Consider the following 19329-nt stretch of genomic DNA (forward strand, 5'->3'; position numbering starts at 1 on the left):
AATATTGCTTAAATATCAAACATTTGGAAATTTTCTTATTATCATTTATTACTGATACTTAGCTTAATTACACTGTGATCAGAAAACATATTCTGTGTAATGTGAATCTATGAAATTTGTTGAGACTTTACGGCCAAGCAAATAATTAATTCTTACATTTAATTTCTAAAATATTTTGCCCATAGATTCTTTGGGTTTTCCATATAGATCACAAATTACTACAATTTTATTTTTTCCTTTCCAGTTCTTAAGACTTTAATTTCTTTTCTTGCTATACTGGTTAGGACCATCAATAACAAATAGTAATAATAGTATGGCATATCTTCATTTTTAATTGAGAAAGAATACTACTAAAATATCTCATTCAGCATGATGTCTGAATTCTCAATTGGAAATTCCTTCTAATTTAACTGCCTGAAATATTTTCCTTAATGAACTGGTTTTGAGTTTTATCAAATGCTTTTCATATATCTATCTATTGAGATGTTTCATTTTATAGTACACTATACTTGGGGATTTTTAAAAAATCTCCTTAACTACCATCATGAATCTTAGTCATGATATATTACCTTTTAATACATTGTCAAATTTTCCTTGCAAATGTATTTTATAATTTCTGTGTGTATATCCATGGGTGAAATAAACCTAATTTTCCTTTTTTGTTATTTTTCTGGCTTTTAACATCAAGTTTATACTGGGCTTACAGAATGAATAGGGGGCCATTTCAAATTTCTACTGCCTAGAAATCTGATTAAATTTGGGACTTATTTCTTTAAGGTTAGGTAGAAATTGTCAGTAAAACCATGTGGTCATTTATTTTCCTTATGGTAAGTTGTTTTTCTTTCTTTTTTTTAAAACCCAGATCTAGCATTACTTTAACCAGGAGTATGCAACCTTTCTACTTCTTTTTAAGTCAGTTTCTGTAAGTTACAATTTTTCTAGCCGTTTACTCACTTCATCTAACTTTTCATAATTATTAACTTACTAATGATTCTCTCTCTACCTGCAATGCCATTCTTACTCATTACATGTTTCACTGACTGGTACCCTTATTTTCTTCCCTTTTTTTGAATTTTTAAATTTAAGTAAAACCAACTCGCAACACTATGTTAGCTCCAGGTGCACAATATAGTGATTCAATATATCTATACATTACAAAATGGTCACAATAAGTCTTGTTACCATCTGTCACCATGCAAGTAATTACAATAATTTTGACTATGTTACCTATGCTATATATTTTATCCCCATGACTCATTTATTTTTTAACTCTAATTTTATACCTCTTCATTTTTCTTACCTATTTCACTTATCCTGCCACCCCCTACATTCCTCCCCTCTGGCAATACCACTTGTTTATTCTCTGTATATAAGACTGTTTGCTTCATTATGTTCTATTTATTTGTTTTGTTTTCTAGATTCCACATGTAATTGAAATCATATTTGTCTTTCTCTGACTGACTTCACTTAGCATTAATACCTTCTAGGTCCATTCACGTTTTCACAAACAGCAAGATTTCATTTGTTTTTATGGCTGAAGGCATATACCACATCTTTATCCATTCATCTACTGATAGACACTTAGGCTGCTTCTATATCTTCCCTACAGTAATCAATGCTGAAATGAACATGGGGTGCATATATCTTTCTGATTTAGTGGGATTTTTCCAAAGGAAAAAAAAACCAGAAACAGAACTGCCAGACGGTATGGTAGTTCTGTTTTTAATTTTTAGAGGAACCACCATACTGTTTTTCATGGTGGCTCACCACTTTAGATTCCCACCAACACTCGGGTCTCGTGTTACAGGAACTGGCAAGCACAACTACTCCCAGTGTTCTCTTCCACCTGCTTAGCTGTTGTCAATACCAAGTTCTGCCTCTTACTCTAAAAAGGAGTTCACAGGCATATGAAGTATGTAGTACACTTCTTGAAGCCTAACAGGCCATCAAACAATTCAATTTCCTTGTTTAATTATTAAATCTTTCTGATAAGGCAAAGAGACCTAATCAGTTGTTTGTCTTTTTTCTTTTGGCTGTGCAGTATGTGGGAACTTAGTTCCTTGACCAGGATTGAACTTGTGCAGAAGAAGCAAGCAGTCCTAATCTCTGGACCATCAGGGAATTCTTCCCACTCAGTCTTCAAAAAGTAAGAGGACTTTTTCCATAAAGTTCAATTTTGGAGGACTGAAACGGGGATCTGCTGATTCCAAGACTGCCCTGTATAGAGAAGCAAAGGGAAGCTTTAGCTAGGACTGGTTCATTCTGGCCAGGCTACGGTATTTATTTCTACTGAAATTAGGGCATCAGTGTATCTGGACAAGGTAATAACTTACATAAAACCCATTTCTATTGTGGAAAGGGCTTCATCATTCACAAACACTCTTCCCAGGATTCCAAAGTAACCAGACAACAGATGGAATATAAAGGTTCTATGCATCCTGTTTTTATTCTACTGTGTTGTGACATGCTCTTAAGAGTCCCAAACAAGACAAACCCTAGGAGAAACACATCAAGACACATATTAATCAAACTAAAAAAAATTAAATACAAAAAAATGTGAAAACCAGCAAGGGAAAACCCAAAAATAACATACAAGGGAATCCTCATAAAGCTATCAGCTAACTGTTCAGCAGAAACTCTGCAAGCCAGAAAGGAGTGGCAGGATATATTTAAAATGATGAAAGCGAAAAACCTACCACCAAGATTACTCTACTCAGCATGGATCTCATTCAAATTTAATGGAGAAATCAAAAGCCTTACAGACAAGCGAAAGCTCAAAGAATTCAGCACTACCAAGCTAGCCTTTAAACAAATGCTAAAGGAACTTTTCTAGGCAGAAAACACAAGAGAATAAAAAAACCCACAAAACCAAACCCAAAACAATTAAGAAAATGGCAACAGGAACGTATACATCGGTAATTTCCTTAAGTGTAAATGGATCAAATGCCCCAACCAAATGACATAGACTGGCTGAATGAATACTAAACAAGACTCGTGTATAGGCTACCTACAGGAGACCCACTTCAGACACATACAGACTGAAAGTGAGGGGGCGGAAAAAGATACTCCATGCAAATGGAAATCAAAAGAAAGCTGGAGCAGCAATATTCTTATCAGACAAAATAGCCTAAAATAAAAACTGCTACAAGAGACAAGGACACTACATAATGATCAAGGAATCAATTCAAGAAGAAGATATAATTTTTATATCTTTTATATATAAATGTATATTTATAAATATTTATGCATCTAACATAGGAGCACCTCAAAACATAAAGCAAATGCTAACAACCCTAGAAGGAGAAACTGACAGTAACACAATAATAGTGGGGGACTTTAACACCCCACTTACACCAGTGGACACATAATTCAGGCATAAACCAAGGAAACACAAGCTTTAACAGACACAATAGACCAGATAATTGCTATTAATAGGACATTACATCCAAAAGCAGAAGAATACGCCTTCTTTTCAAAAGCACATGGAACATTCTTTAGGATAGACTGTATACTGAGTCACAAATCAAGCCTTGGAAAATCTAAGAAAACTGAAATTTTGTCAAGCATCTTTTCCAACCACAATGCTATGAGATTAGAAATCAATTGCAGGGAAAAAACCTGTAAAACACACACACACACACGGAAGCTAAACAGTGTGATGCTATCAACAACCAAGTGATAACTATAGAAATTAAAGAGGAAATTAAAAAAATACATAGAAACAAATGTCAATGAAATGACAATGACCCAAAACCTATGGGACTCAGCAAAAGCAGTTCTAAAAGAAAAGTTTATAGCAATTCAATCTCACCTCAAGCAACAAGAAAAATCTCAAATAAACAATCTAATCTTACGCCTAAAGCAACGGGAGAAAGAAGAACAAGAAAAACCCAAAGTCAGTAGAAGAAAAGAAATCATAAAGATCAGAACGGCAATAAATGAAATAGATACAAAGAAAACAATAGCAAAGATTAATAAAAACAAAAGTTGGTTCTTAGAGAAGATTAAATAAACAAAACTGATAAAACTTTAGCCAGACTCCTCAAGAAAAAAAAAGAGAGGAATCAAATTAATAAAATTAGATGAAAAAGGAGAAATCACAAGTGACACAGAAATTCTAAGGATCTAACAGTTTACTACAAGCAACTCTATACCAATAAAATGGACAACCTGGAAGAAATGGACTGTAAAGGTACAACTTTTCAAAACTGAACCAGGAGAATTAGAAAATATAAACAGACCAATACAAGTAATGAAACTGAAACTGTAACTAAAATCTGACAAACAGAAGTCCAGGACCAGATGGCTTCACAGGTAAATTCTATCAAACATTTAGAGATGAACTACACTACACTTATTCTTCTAAAACTCTTTCAAAAAATTGCAGAGGGAGGAACACTCCCAAATTCATTCCACAAGGTCACCATCACCTTGATACCAAAACCAGACAAAGATATCACAAAAAAAGAAAATTATAGACCAGTATCACTGATGAACATAGACCCAAAAAATCCTCAACAAAATACTAGCAAACAAAATCCAACAACACATTAAAAGGATCAAAGAATCATAAACCATGATGAAGAGTGATTTCTCCATGCAATGCAAGAATTCTTCAATATACACAAATCAATGTGATACTTCATATTCATAAATTAAAATCATATGATCATCTCAATAGATGCTGAAAAAGCTTTTGACAAAACTCAACACCCATTTATGATAAGAACTCTTCAGAAAATGGACACAGAGGGAATACACCTCAATATAATTAAGGCCATATACGACAAACCTGCAGCAAACATCATTCGCAATGGCAAAAAACTGAAAAGCACTTCCCTTAAGAACAAGACAAGGATGTTCACTCTCACCACTCTTATTCAATATAGTTTTGGAAGCCCCTGCCATGGAGATCAGAGAAGAAAATGAAATAAAAGGAATACAGATTGGAAAAGAAGTAAAACCGTAACTATTTGCAGATGACATGTTACTATACACAGGAAATCCTAAACACTCCACCAGAAAACTACTGGACCTAATCAACGAATTTGGTAAAGTTGCAGGATATAAAATTAATGCATAGAAACCTCTTGCATTCCTATATACTAACAACAAAAGAGCAGAAAGAAAAATTAAACAATCTCATTTACCATCGCAACAAAAAGAATACTGAGGAATAAATCTACCTAAGGAAACAAAAGAACTGTACTCAGAAAACTATATGAAACACTGATGAAAGAAATCAAAGAGGCTACAATCAGAGAAATATACCACCATACTGGATTGGAAGAATATTATGAAAATGAATATACTACCCAAAGCATTCTACAAATTCAATGCAATTCCTATCAAACTACCAATGACATTCTTCACAGAATTAAAATAAAAGATTTTACAATTTGTATGGAAACACCAAAGACCCCGAATAGCCAAAGTAATCTTAAGAAAGAAAAATGGAATAGGAAGAATCAGGCTCTCCAACTTCAAACCATGTTAGTCAAAAGAGTATGGTACTGGCAACAAAAACAAATATAGACCAATGGTAAAGGATAGAAAGCCCAGAGATAAACCCACCCAACTTTGTTGCCTAATCTATGACAAAGGAGACAAGAATATACAATTGAGAAAAGAAGCCTCTTCAGTAAGTGGTGCTGGAAAATCTGGATAGCTACAGATAAAAGAATGAAGTTAGGACACTACTTAAAACCATACACAAAAATAAACTGCAAATGGATTATAGACCTAAATGTAAGACTGAACACTATAAAACTCTTGCAGGAAAACAAAGGAAAAACACGTTTTGACATAAATCACAGCAAGATCTTTTTTGATCCACCTCCTGGAATAATGAAAATAAAAACAAAAAAAACAATTGGGATCTGATTAAACTTAAAAGCTTTTGCACAGGAAAGAAAACCATGAACAAGATGAAAAGACAACCCTCAGAATAAGAGACGATATTTGCAAATGAAACATACAAAGGAATAATCCATCTCCAAAATATACAAACAGCTCATGGAGCTCAATATAAAAAAACAAACAATCCAATCAAAAAATGGGCTCAGTTCAGTCACTCAGTCATGTCCAATCCTGCGACCCCATGGACTGCAGCACACGAGGCCTCCCTGTCCATCACCAACTCCTGGAGCTTACTCAACCTCATGTCCATTGAATCTGTGATGTCATGCAACCATCTCATTCTCTGTTGCCCCCTTCTCCTCCTGCCTTCAATCTTTCCCAGCATCAGGGTCTTTTCCAGTGAGTCAGTTCTTTGCATTAGGTAGCCCAAGTATTGGAGCTTCAGATTCAGCATCAGTCCTTCCAATGAATATTCAGGACTGATCTCCTTTAGGATGGACTGGTTGGATCTCCTTGCAGTCCAAAGGACTCACAAGAGTCTTCTCCAACACCACAGTTCAAAAGCATCAATTCTTCGGTGCTCAGCTTTCTTTATGGTCCAACTCTCACATCCATACATGACTACTGGAAAAACCATAGCTTTGACTAGACAGATCTTTGTCGGGAAAGTAATGACTCTGCTTTTTAATATGCTGTCTATATTGGTCATAGCTTTTCTTCCAAGGAGCAAGCGTCTTTGGATTTCATGGTTGACTGGTTTCAGCCAACAACTCCAGGAGGGCCTTTGCCCAGGTCCCCAGGCAACACATTGACCAACATCCAGTGACAGGTGAAGGTTCACACATTCAAGAGGACCAGCAGTGGGACAACCATGCCACTGGGCATGTCCTCCAGCTACGTGAAACAGCTGAAGGGCATGGCCCTGCTAGTCAGGGCCTGAAAAAAACGTGATCCACTGGAGCAGAGAATGGCAAACTACTTCAGTATTCTTGCCTTGAGAATCCCATGAACAGTATGAAAAAACAAAAAAGATATGACACTGAAAGATGAGCCTCCCAGGTCATTAGGTATCCAATATGCTATTGGGGAAGAGCAGAGAAATAGCTCAAGAAAGAATGTTCAGGCTACGTTCTTTCAGCTCAAGAAAGAATGAAGAGGCTGAGCCAAAGTGGAAATGACGCCCAGTTGTGGACATATCTGGTGGTGAAAGTAAAGTCTGATGCTGCAAAGAACAATACTGCATAGGAACCTGGAATGTTAGGTCCATGAATCAACGTAAATTGGATGTGGTCAAACAGGAGATGGAAGAGTGAACATGGACATTTTAGAAATAAGTGTAATAAAATGGATGGGAATGGGCAAATTTAATTCCAATGACCACTACATCTACTACTATGGGCAAGAATCCCTTAGAAGAAATGGAGTAGCCCTCATAGTTAACAAAAGGGTTTGAAATGCAAACTTAGATGCAGTCTCAAAAATGACCAAATGATCTGGGCTCGTTTCCAAGGCAAACCATTCAACATTATAGTAATCAAAGTCTATGCCCCAAACACTAATGCTGAAGAAGCTGAACAATTCTATGAAGACCTACAATGCCTTCTAGAACAACAACAACAACAACAAAAAGTCCTTTTCATCATAGGGGACTGGATGCAAAAGTAGAAAGTCAAGAGATACCTGGAATAACAGGAAAGTTGGCATTGGAGTACAAAATAAAGCACAGCAAAGTCTAACAGAGTTTTGTAAAGAGAACACGCTGGTCATGGCAAATACCATCTTCCAACAACACAGGAGACGATGCTACACATGAACATCACCAGATGGTCAACACCGAAATCAGACTGATTATATTCTTTGCAGCTGAAGATGGAGAAGCTGTATACAGTCAGCAAAAACAAGACCTAGAGTTGACTGTGGCTCATTCCATTAGCTCCTTATTGCAAAATTCAGGCTCAAATTGAAGAAAATAGGGAAAACCACTAGGCCATTCAGGTATGTCCTAAATCAAATCCGTTATTACACGGTAGAGATGACAAATGGATTCAAGGGATTAGAGCTGGTAGACAGAATGCCTGAAGAACTATGAACAGAGGTTCATAACACTGTACAAGAGGTAGTGATCAAAACCATCCCCAAGAAAAAGAAATGCAAGAAGGCAAAGTGGTTGTCTCAGGAGGCCTTACAAGTAACTGAAAAAAGAAAAGAAGTGAAAGGAAAAGGAGAAAAGGAAAGATATACCCATCTGAATGTAGGGTTCCAGAAAATAGCAAGGAGAGATAAAGTCTTCCTAAATGAACAATGCAAAGAAATAGAGGAAAACAGTAGAATGGGAAAAACTAGAGATCTCTTTAAGAAAATTAGAGATACCAAGGGAACATTTCATGCAAAGATGGGCATAATAAAGGACAGAAACAGCAAGAAACAGCAGAAGAGATTAAGAAGAGGTGCAAGAATACACAGAAGAACTATACAAAAAAGTTCTTAATGACCCAGATAACCACAATGGTGTGGTCACTCACCTAGAGCCTGATGTCCTGGAGTATGAAGTCAAGTGGGCCTTAGGAAGCATCACTACGAACAAAGCTAGTGGAGGTGATAGAATTTCAGCTGAACTATTTCAAATCCTAAAAGATGCTGCTGTGAAAATGCCACACTCAATATGCTAGCAAATCTGTAAAATTCAGCAGGGGACTGGAAAAGGTCAGTTTTCATTCCAATCCCAAAGAAAGGCAATGCCAAAGAATGTTCAAATAACCATACAGTTGCACTCATTTCACATGCTAGCAAGATTATGCTCAAAATCTTTCAAGCTAGGCTTTAGCAGTATGTGAATTGAGAACTTCCAGATGCACAAGCTGGATTCAGAAAAGGCAGAGGAACCAGAGATCAAAATGCCAATTTCTATGATCTGCTGGATCATAGAAAAAGCAAGGGAATTAAAAAAAAAAATCTACTTCTGCTTCATGACTATGCTAAAGCGTCTGACTGTGTGGATCACAACAAACTGTGGAAAATTCTTAAATAGATGGGAATACCCAATCACCTTACCGGCCTCCTGAGAAACCTGTATGCAGGACAAGAAGCAACAGTTATTACTGGACATGGAATAATGGATTGCTTCAAAATTGGTAAAGGAGTACATCGAGGCTGTACATTGCACCTACTTATTTAACTTATGTGCAGAGTACATGATGAGAAATGCCAGGCTGTATGAATCACAAGCTGGAATCAAGATTTCCAGGAGAAATATCAACAGCCTCAGATATGCAGATGATACCACCCTAATGGCAGAAAGTGAAGAGGAACTGAAGAGCTTCTTGATGAAGGTAAAAGAAGAGAGTGAAAAAGCTGGCTTAAAACTCAACATTGAAAAAACGAAGATCATGGCATCTGGTCCCATCACTTCATGGCAACTAGATGTGGAAAAAAATGGAAACAGTGACAGATTTTATTTCCTTGGGCTCCAAAATCACTGTGGACAGTGACTGCAGCCATGAAATTAAAAGATGCTTACTCCTTGGGGAAAAAGCTATGACAGACCTAGACAGCATATTAAAAAGCAGAGACATCACTTTACCAATAAAGGTCTGTCAAGTCAAAGCTATGGTTTTTCCAGTAGTCGTGTATGGATGTGAGAGTTGAACCATAAGGAAGGCTGCTGCTGCTGCTGCTGCTGCTGCTAAGTCGCTTCAGTCGTGTCCGACTCTGTGCGACCCCATAAATGGTAGCCCACCAGGCTCTCCCACCCCTGGGATTTTCCAGGCAAGAACACTGGAGTGGGTTGCAATTTCCTTCTCCAAAGCATGAAAGTGAAAAGTGAAAGTGAAGTTGCTGAGTCGTATCCGACTCAGCGACCCCATGGACTGAAGCCTGCCAGGCTCCTCCATCCATGGGATTTTCAAGGCAAAAGAATACTGGAGTGGGGTGCCATTGCCTGCTTTAGAATTGCATTGCTGGAGAAGACTCTTGAGAGTCCCTTGGACAGCAAGGAGATCAAAACAGTCAATCCTAAAGTATATCACCCCTGAATATTCATTGGAAGGACTGAAGTTCCAACACTTTGGCCAATTGGTGCAAAGAGCTGATTCATTAGAAAAGACCCTGATGCTGGGAAAGACTGAGGGCAAGAGGGTGACAGAGGGTAAGATGGTTGGAAGGCATCACTGACTCAATGGACACGAGTTTGAGCAATCTCAGGGAGAAGGACAGAGAAAACTAGCATGTTGCAGTTCATGGGGTCGCAGAGGGTGAGTATGACTTGGCGACTGAACAACAACAGCAACCTGGCTGATTCATGTTGTTGTACAGCAGAAATGAACACAACAGTGTAAAACAATTATATATCAATAAAAAGACACAAAAAGTTTAAAAAAGCCCCATCCCGTAACTGGTATAAATCTACAGAAATTCTCCCTGAACTCTGACTATGCTATAATGACTTCTTTTGGTACAGAACATAGATAGAGATGTGTTATGGATTATCCTTTGTATCTGCGAAAATGAATGAAGGAAACCTCATTTAAAATGGAATCAGGAAGCTCTGAAGGGGGAGCTGTCACTCATGTATGACTCACCACAGCTTACAGACCTGACCAAAATTTTCTTCTGGCCAGCAACAAGCTTTCCATCACCTGCAGCCACCACAGCCCTCCCCAATTTTCTCCTTTCCTCTATAAAAGGAAGGCCATCTCCTCTGTTCTCCAAACTTGCCTGTGGTTTGTCACAGTTGGTTTATCCCAAATTAAAATTCTCGACTATTCCCAAATAAACTCATCTTGTTGGTAAAATAACTGGCTGTTTTGTTTTTTAAGGTCAACATATCATTTCGTGTGTCAGAAATATTCTGTAACATAAGTCAGAGAGTTGAAAAGTCAAAAAAGGAAAAGATAGACATACATGATTCAGTGACAATAATGCATATGTGAATATCCTGGGCATTAATGTGGACCCCCGTTTGTATATACACATTAAAAAAGCATAATACCAAAAAGGATCCAAATCAAACTCACATGATGCACAATAACCACCACCTTCAAGAGTCTACACACACACACACAAAACTATTAGACTAAAACAAATTTGGCAAAGTTGCAAGATATAAAACCAAGAGAAAATATCAGTTGCATCTCTATACACTAAAAATGAACAACCTGGGAAAACAAAATTAAGAAAACAATTCCATGTACAACAGCACCAAATACTAAGAATAAAATACTTATAAATAAGTAGGCCAAATACATGTACACTGAAAACTACAAAACACTACTGATGGAAATTAAAGACACAAAGAAATAGAAAGAAATTCTACCTGCATGGATAGGAAGACTTCATATTGTCAGGATTACCCAAAGCAAGCTAAAGAGTCAAAGCTTGAAATGAAAGAAAATTTCCCTATGAAAATTTTGATGCTTTTTGCAGAAATGGAAAAATTCATCCTAAAACACATATGAAAAGGAACTCTGACTAGGCAAACAATATTGGAAAAAAAAGAAACAAAATTGGAGGCCTTAACACATTCTGATTTTAAAATTTACTACAAAGGTATGGTAATCAAAATACTGAGATGGTGGCATAGACAGACATACAGAACAACTGAACAGAATGGAGAGCCCAGAAATAAATCCCTTCATATACAGTTTAATGAATTTTGACAAGAGTGTCAAGATGATTGAATGGGGAAAGAACAATCTGGTGCTGGGAAAACTGGATATCCACATACAAAAGCATGAAGCTGGATGCTTACCTCACACCATGTGGAAAAATTAACTCAAAATAGATCAAAGACTAAAACTATAAAACTACTGTAGAAGAAAACATATAGGAAAAAACTCCACAATGTTAGATTTGGCAGTGATTTCTTGGATATGACACCAATAGCTCGAGGAAGAACAAAAAAATAGATAAAATGGACTTCATCAAAATTTAAAACTTTTATATATGAAAGGACACTATGAAGTGAAAAGGCAACTCATGAAACAGAAGAAAATACCTGTAAACTATGTATCTGACAAGGAGTTAATAGCCAGAATATGTAAAGTTCTACAACACAACAGAAACGAAAATCTAATTAAAAAATGGATAAAAGACTTACAGACATCTCTCCAAAGAAGATACACAAATGGCCAACAGGCAAGTGAAAAAATGTTCCACATCATGAGTCATTAGGGAAATGTAAATCAGAACTAGATTAGATTCATTAGCATTCATTAGAATTAGATTCATTAGGATGGCTATTACCAAAAAGAATAGAAAAAACAAGTGTTGGTGAAGATGTAGAGAAATGAGAACCCTTGTGCACTGCTGACGGGAACAGACAATAGTGAAGCAACTGTGCAAACAGTGTAACAATTAAAAATAAAATTTTCAAATTAAAATTGTTTAACATAAAAAGATAACACAAAGTGACTTTCCTGATGGTCCAGTGGTTGAGAATTCACCTGCCAATACAGGGGACGTGGGTTCAGTCCCTGATCCAGGAAGAACCCACATGCTGCAGAGCAACTAAGCCCGCACGCCACAACTACTGAGCCCCCACATTGCAACTACTGAAGCCCACATGCACCCTCGAGTCCATGCTCTGCAACGAGAAGCCAGCACAATGAGCAACCTGCACACCACACCACAACTAGAGAAAGCCTGTGCAGCAACAAAGACCCAGCATAGCCAAAAAAATGATAAAAAATTTAAAAAAAAATTCTTTTTAAACTAAAAAAAAAAAAAGATAAAACATAAAATTACCATATAATCCAGCAACTCTAATTACAGATACATATCCAAAAGAATTGAAACTACAGACATGGAAAGATTATTTGTACATCAAGGCTCATAACAGCATTATGTCCAATAGCCAAAAGGTGAGAACAATTCAAATGTGCATCAACATTTGGATAAATGTATAAACAAAATGCAGTATTATACATATAATGGAATACTTCAACTTGAAAAAAGCAACTAAATTCTGATACATGTTATAACGTGAATGAACCCTAAAAACATTAAGTGGAATATGTCAGACACAAAAGGACAAATACTGTGTGAGTCGACTTAAACATACTGAGAATAGTCAAATTCATAGATACAGGAAGTAGAATGGTAGTTGCCAGGGGCTAAGGGGAGGGAGAAATGGGGAGTTACTGTTTAATGAGTACTGTTTCAGTATGCAGTGGTGAAAAAATTCTGGAGATGTATGGTGGCAATGGTTGCAAGACAATGTGAATGTACTTAATGCCACTCGAGTGTATACTTAAAAATGAATAATACTGTATTTTTTTTGGCCATCTCACATGTCTTGTGGGATCTTAGTTCCCCAACCAGAGACAGAATCCAGGCCCATAGCAGTGAAAGTGCTGAGTCATTAACTGCTGGACTGCTAGGCAAGTCCCAAAATGATTAATTTTATGTTTTGTATATTTTAGCACCAAAAAAAGGGTGAAAAATTAGAAGAATATTTTGTTGTCCAACTGCAGAACTACTGTCTGGTGGTAGCAATAGGAAGCTAGCAGAATGATAACCACACTTTCTATCCCATGTTAGAGAGTATGAAAGAATATACTCTTCTTAATAAAAGGCTTCCCAGGGAGGGGTATAGTCATTAGAGAAAGCCAAGGTATCATGAAAGTGAGGTACTGTCCAAAAGGCTGAGGCTGTAAGTGAAATCTTTCTTAAAAACACAAAAAGAAATTTTAAGTTACAGAGTGTAAAAGAATGTTTACATTGAACAATACAGGAAAGAGAGTACAGGACCATTCAGCTGGGGAAGGAGGAGTAAGATTGAGAATCAAGAGGAGGAGAAAGGAAGGTGGTGGGAAGAGTGACTCCTAACAGCCTCAGGGCTCAGAATGGTCCTGTGCTTTGTAAATTGTAACTACAGCAAACCTTCATTCAACACTTGTTATGTCAGCCACTGTCCTCCACACTTTATATGCATTACCTCATGTTTTAACAAAATTGGCCTTGATGATTCTGCCTGCAACTGAATTTCCCCTCAGTTACATGAAGATGTTAACTTAATATTCATTCAAATAAAAGAAATGCTTGTGGTTATGGCTGCATTTTATGAAACCAACATCTTTCAAGTATTTAAAGGGGGATTATTTTTTGTTACAGTTAGTTCATGTCCCCTCAGTAGTACCTCTCCATCTTCTTAACCACATTTACACTAAACTATATTTAAATAGTAAAAATATGCAAACATAATCATACCCTAATCTCTGGTTGTTCAGTCCTAGATTTAGTGTATGTTTTCCTTTCTAGTCTTTCTCCCACTCCCAATCCCTATCTCTGACTCCACAGTATAAATAACTTTACTGGTTTTCCAGATTATAAAAGAAAAGACAAACGTTATCATTAAAAAAAAAAAGCAAAATCACCTCAAATGGTTAATTCTTTATTTGCATTAACATAGTATGGATTACTCCCGGATAATAAATGACCTAAAAAGCCATGCAAAATAAGCAACAACAGATGACACACTGACACTTCAACCAACATTTCAGTAATAGAAATACTTAATATTTTTAGCATTAAAGTTCTTTTCAATCCTAATGTTGAAAAGTAAATAATCTTGCAACTAATTCTCAACAACTTCATGAATAGTTTTATTTGTAGCTTTTAGTAGTATCTGCATGTATCAAGTTCTAAATTTTAAAAACTTAGAACTGTCATCCAAAACTACAGAGTTTTCCAAAATTACTGCCAGCAAGACCAATTTATTGCCTTTTAACAGCTAGTCAAAGTGCTTTTGGGAACATAGAAAAATGTAATTCATATTAATAATTTGAGTAGCCTATAAAATTATTTGATGTAGGGAAGTCAGTCCCATATGAAGCAGAAAAAAGCTGCCATGCAAACTAAACGGGTGCATTCTGTAAGAAATCTACCAGTACTGAAAATTTCTATCACCAGAATCTTATCTTTAGGTTACTACCTTATTTTCAGAATGCATTTGTTAAATGTAAATTGTTCACTAGGAAGGAAAAAAAAAGAAATAGTTGATAACTTTTTTAAAAAAAAATTAAGGAGCATACTGTACTCAGTAAAGTTAACATAATTTTTTAAAAAGGTACTGAGATTCACTTCTTCAAGGAAAATACATTATACAGCAATCGATGTGAAAGGGTTTATGTATTTACAATAATGACACTTAGAACTTACCTGTAAAGTCTGACTAGCTCGAGGCAGTGAGGGCCCATCAGCATGGATCACCATTACCTGACTGGGGGACTGTGACAGAATGCTAGAAGAGCTGGCAGAAGTCTAAAAATAAATAGAAAAACAAGAGTACTTTTTTGTCTAATATTAAACACATACTGATTTTAAAGTCCCTGAAGCACTCCCTGAGGGACACACAGTATATACTTCTGTTTGATGAGCAATCACTTACGTTTGATTTGATAACCTTGTAATGGATACCACATGGTCAGTGGTAGAATTTTGTGGTCATGTAAAACATCATGCCAACCAAGGTCTGTCTAGTCAAGGCTATGGTTTTTCCAGTGGTCATGTATGGATGTGAGTTGGACTGTGAAGAAAGCTGAGTGTCGAAGAATTGATGCTTTTGAACTGTGCTGTTGGAGAAGACTCGTGAGAGTTCCCTGGACTGCAAGGAGATCCAACCAGTCCATCCTAAAGGAAATCAGTCCTGAATATTCATTGGAAGGGCTTATGCTGAAGCTGGAACTCTAATACTTTGGCCCCCTAATGTGAAGAAATGACTCACTGGAAAAGACCCTGATGTCGGGAAAGATTGAAGGCGGGAGGAGAAGGGGATGACGGAGGATGAGATGGCTGGATGGCATCCCTGACTCGATAGACATGAGTTTGAGTAAGCTCCGGGAGTTGGTGATGGACAGGGAGGCCTGGCGTGCTGCAGTCCATGGGGTCGCAAAGAGTTGGCCACGACTGAGCTGAACTGAAAACATCATGGAGATCTCTTAGAGGAGCCTCAAGGAGGTGCCAGGAACCTCTATACTCACCTACAATATAGTAGGTTTATATTATAGTATATAGTAAGATTATTTATAGGATGCAGAGTAGTTGAGGTCATACTTTAATTCAAAATAACATTTTAAAACATCAAATGAAGAGTGAGTTTTTAAAAAAATGAATAAGCTTCAAAAATAAGCTTATGATATAAACAAGGCTTAGCATTAAAAAAACTGCAGTTAAGGTATCTTACATTCCATAAATACCTGATTTTGATGCTCTTACCTTAGACTGATCCAGAATTTGAAGTTTTTCCCATTCTATTTTATCACTTTCAGATTTTTTCCATGGATTATTCCATTTTTCAGAAGCTTCTTTTTCTTTCTTCTTTAAAGCAACCTGTTCATCTGTAAATAATGTCCTTTTTTAAAAAATATGTAAAAACTGTAAAAAAAAAATCACGTAAACAAATCATGACCTTCTTAAAGAGTGCAGATATTTAAGAAGATCTACTCAAAACTGTTTTTGAGGAAGGAGGTTAACTCACAAGACAGAGAGAATTCTAAAAGATGAAATAAGACATTTAATCAGAACCAAATTTAAGTATGGCATAAATGAATGTAAAATGTTTGTTTTACTACGATTATAAATAAGGAGCAATTTTTCAGAATAACATATTTTATATTATGTTAATTATGTGAAGTTCTATTCTTTGGTAATGTTCATTCAATTATTACTAAGAGACTTAAAGGCTAGAACACTGAAGTCAGAAAAACCTGGGTTCAAATTGAAGGTCAACCACTTCCCTGCTGTGTGACTGTGGGAAAACTGATGTTCACGCCTCTAAACCCCCTTTTTCACTTTGCAAAATGAGATTAATAATAGTGCTTATTCTCAGTACAGGGCCTCATACAAAGTATTTTAAAAATGTCAGGCATTATTATTCATAACTGCTGAAAAGTAAAATACATAAAATCATGTGTCCAAATTTGTACTGAAACATTTAAAGCTGAATTATGATATAAACACACATCTGATCTCCAAACCTTCTGATACCACTACTATACATTTATTTAATTTCTTCACTCTTCTATTACTTTGACTTCCAACAGCAATTCACTCCCAGTTTCTTCTGCTTATCTCTTTTTCTAGATCACCTGTCCCAGCAGGGCTATGACTAACTAGAAACTTTCCAGTTCAGTGGACAATGAATTCCATCTTCATGCTTTTAGTAGTACAACTATTTCTAAGAAGTACAACTATTACTTCAGTATTTTTCAAGCTCTCGTACCTGGACCCTAAGTCTAGTCCAAGAAGTAACAGGAATTTCTTAGTTATTGTCTTAGTTACCTTAAAATCCAACTTAACACAAATTTTAAATTTTTTTATTATGATATCCACAGACTGCAAAAGAGAAGTAAGCTTGTCTTTGCATGGGATAGAATGATTGATATCCTACTGATGATTGTTGATTAGAAAGTTTTAATTTTTGAAATGAATTATTTTTAAATAAAACCACTTTCAACCTATAAAATTTCTGTAATGGAAAAATATGAAAATGGATTCTCAGGAAATGAGAAATGCTTAGAAACCTTTCTTTGAGCTCAAGAATGATACTGATATTAATGTTCATCCATGGCTTTAGATGAACACCACAGAGCACTAAAAAAAAAAAAAAAGACATAAAGGAATGTGAAATCATAAAGTTTATTTTGCCATTTGCAGAGAACTACTCTAGATGGTGAACGATATAAAACAAGGTTTTGGATAATATACTGAAAGATATATTTCATCCTCAATACATATTCCTTAGACAACAAAACTATTAATATAATAAAAAGTACAGTATTTACCTACCAAGCTCTTTTCTCCACTGGGCTTTTTTCGCTTCCAACAAACTTCTATCACGTTCTCTTTCTCCCAGAGTACTGAATATGTCAGCTGGTTTCCATACATTCTCTCTAAGACAAAACATAAAAAAACAACAGAAACCTTATTATACATTTCTATAAACTTACCCCATAAATGTTAATAAAACGTTAAATAGCTCTAGTCTTCAGAATAAATATTTCATATACAAATCAAGGAAAAGTAAAATCATATTCCCAGGATGACCCCACAGTAACCGATATGAGTTACATACGTGGCAATTTTCTGCTCACACTGATTAGATGTCACTTGATTTTTATTTAAAACAGATTTGCTTTCATCCTGAATAGATGAAACAGTCTCAGTTTTTTGGAGAAGTTCCATGATGTTCTTGTCCTTTGGCTGATCAGGAATATTGTTTAAATTTAGACTATACTGACCTACAAGGCAAAATGCATGTTTTAAAATTAATACTAAAACGGCATCTATTATAATACCTTATCTTGATATACTGCTATACAATTTTTAAAAAATACTGCTTTACACATTATCTAATTAATTACTTCTTACAGCAGTTCTTGCAGTGGGTATTACAATTCCTTTTTTGTTAAAAAAGGAAACTGAGTCTCAGAGGTTAAATGGCCCAGGGGTATGGCCATAGCCATACAAACTTTTATTTCAACTAAGAAAACAAGCAACAACAATGAGGAAAAAAACCTCCATTTACTCTTGCCAACAATACTTTTACAAATAATATAAATAACACAAACCACAACTTAAAGGAGAATAAATGCAAATATATTTAGAAAAAAAAACTCATTACCTTGTCCTTATTTTTCTCATTTATCTGGGAAATCAATCAGTGCAGAACTTTTCCATGGACTATTGTATATATCTATTCCAAATATTTTATATAGGGCACATAGGCTTGGCTCAAAAACTTCTTTACCACTGAGCCACCTGGGAAGCCCTAAAAGCATCTATACTCCAATAAAAATTAAAAAAAAAAAAAAAAAAAGGACTTCCTTGGTGGTCCAGAGGCTAAGACTCTGAGCTCCCAAAGCAGGGGACCCAGGTGCAATCCCTCCTCAGGGAACTAAATCTCACAGCCCAACTAGAAATCCTGTACTCTACAACTAAAAACAGATTGAAGATCCCATGCGTCACAACTAAGACGGTGCAGCCTAATAATTAAGAAAAATATTTTTAAAATAATAAACTTTCAAAGATAAAAGCTAGCACTCTCACTTTACAAAGAATAATCTACCCCAAGAGGAGGTACATTACTCCATTTTAAGCCCCATGGGAGTGTTAAGGAGCTACCTGGTCCCCAAACCAGTTGTGGGCCCTCTTTCTGGTGACTGTTAATTTTTATTTACGTCACTGTTGCCTAACAAAATTTTAATAATATTTCTACTCATAGTCACAATTCCTTAGCTTAAAGCTGAAACTAGAAGGCTTTTAAAAATATAATGCGATGTGCTAATTAGTAAAATAGAAGGCATATAATACTCTACTACTTCCAAGTCAGTGTTTTACATTGGTTAAAAAGATAGTGCTGTCAATTCTTAGCAAGGACTGAGGGTCAGGAAGAGCGAAAGCCAGGGCCAGGAAAATAATCCTTTTCAGCAACTCGTGTCCAATCTTCACAGCAAAATTCTCATCATTTTTCAC

General features: G+C 36.0%; 1 protein-coding gene across 50 annotated transcripts in view; it reads right to left on the reverse strand.

Moving 5' to 3' along the window:
* The window catches only part of CCDC66 (coiled-coil domain containing 66), a 133056-nt gene that overhangs the window by 29948 nt on the left and 83779 nt on the right, over positions 1-19329 (reverse strand). For 35 of the 50 annotated variants that reach the window (XM_081524918.1, XM_081524924.1, XM_081524922.1 and 32 more), the window contains 4 exons: positions 17930-18095; positions 17644-17747; positions 16072-16193; positions 15016-15117 (listed from right to left, as the gene is read on the reverse strand). In XM_081524918.1, coding sequence (XP_081381044.1) covers positions 15016-15117; positions 16072-16193; positions 17644-17747; positions 17930-18095 — 494 coding nt within the window. Of the gene's footprint in view, positions 1-15015; positions 15118-16071; positions 16194-17639; positions 17748-17929; positions 18096-19329 lie in introns of all 50 variants that reach the window. The other 15 variants (XM_081524935.1, XM_081524932.1, XM_081524933.1 and 12 more) reach the window with 2 other exon arrangements.

This window comes from Giraffa tippelskirchi, chromosome 9 (assembly GCF_054371585.1).
Source record: "Giraffa tippelskirchi isolate mGirTip1 chromosome 9, T2T-mGirTip1v1.2.pri, whole genome shotgun sequence".
Lineage (NCBI taxonomy): Eukaryota > Metazoa > Chordata > Mammalia > Artiodactyla > Giraffidae > Giraffa > Giraffa tippelskirchi.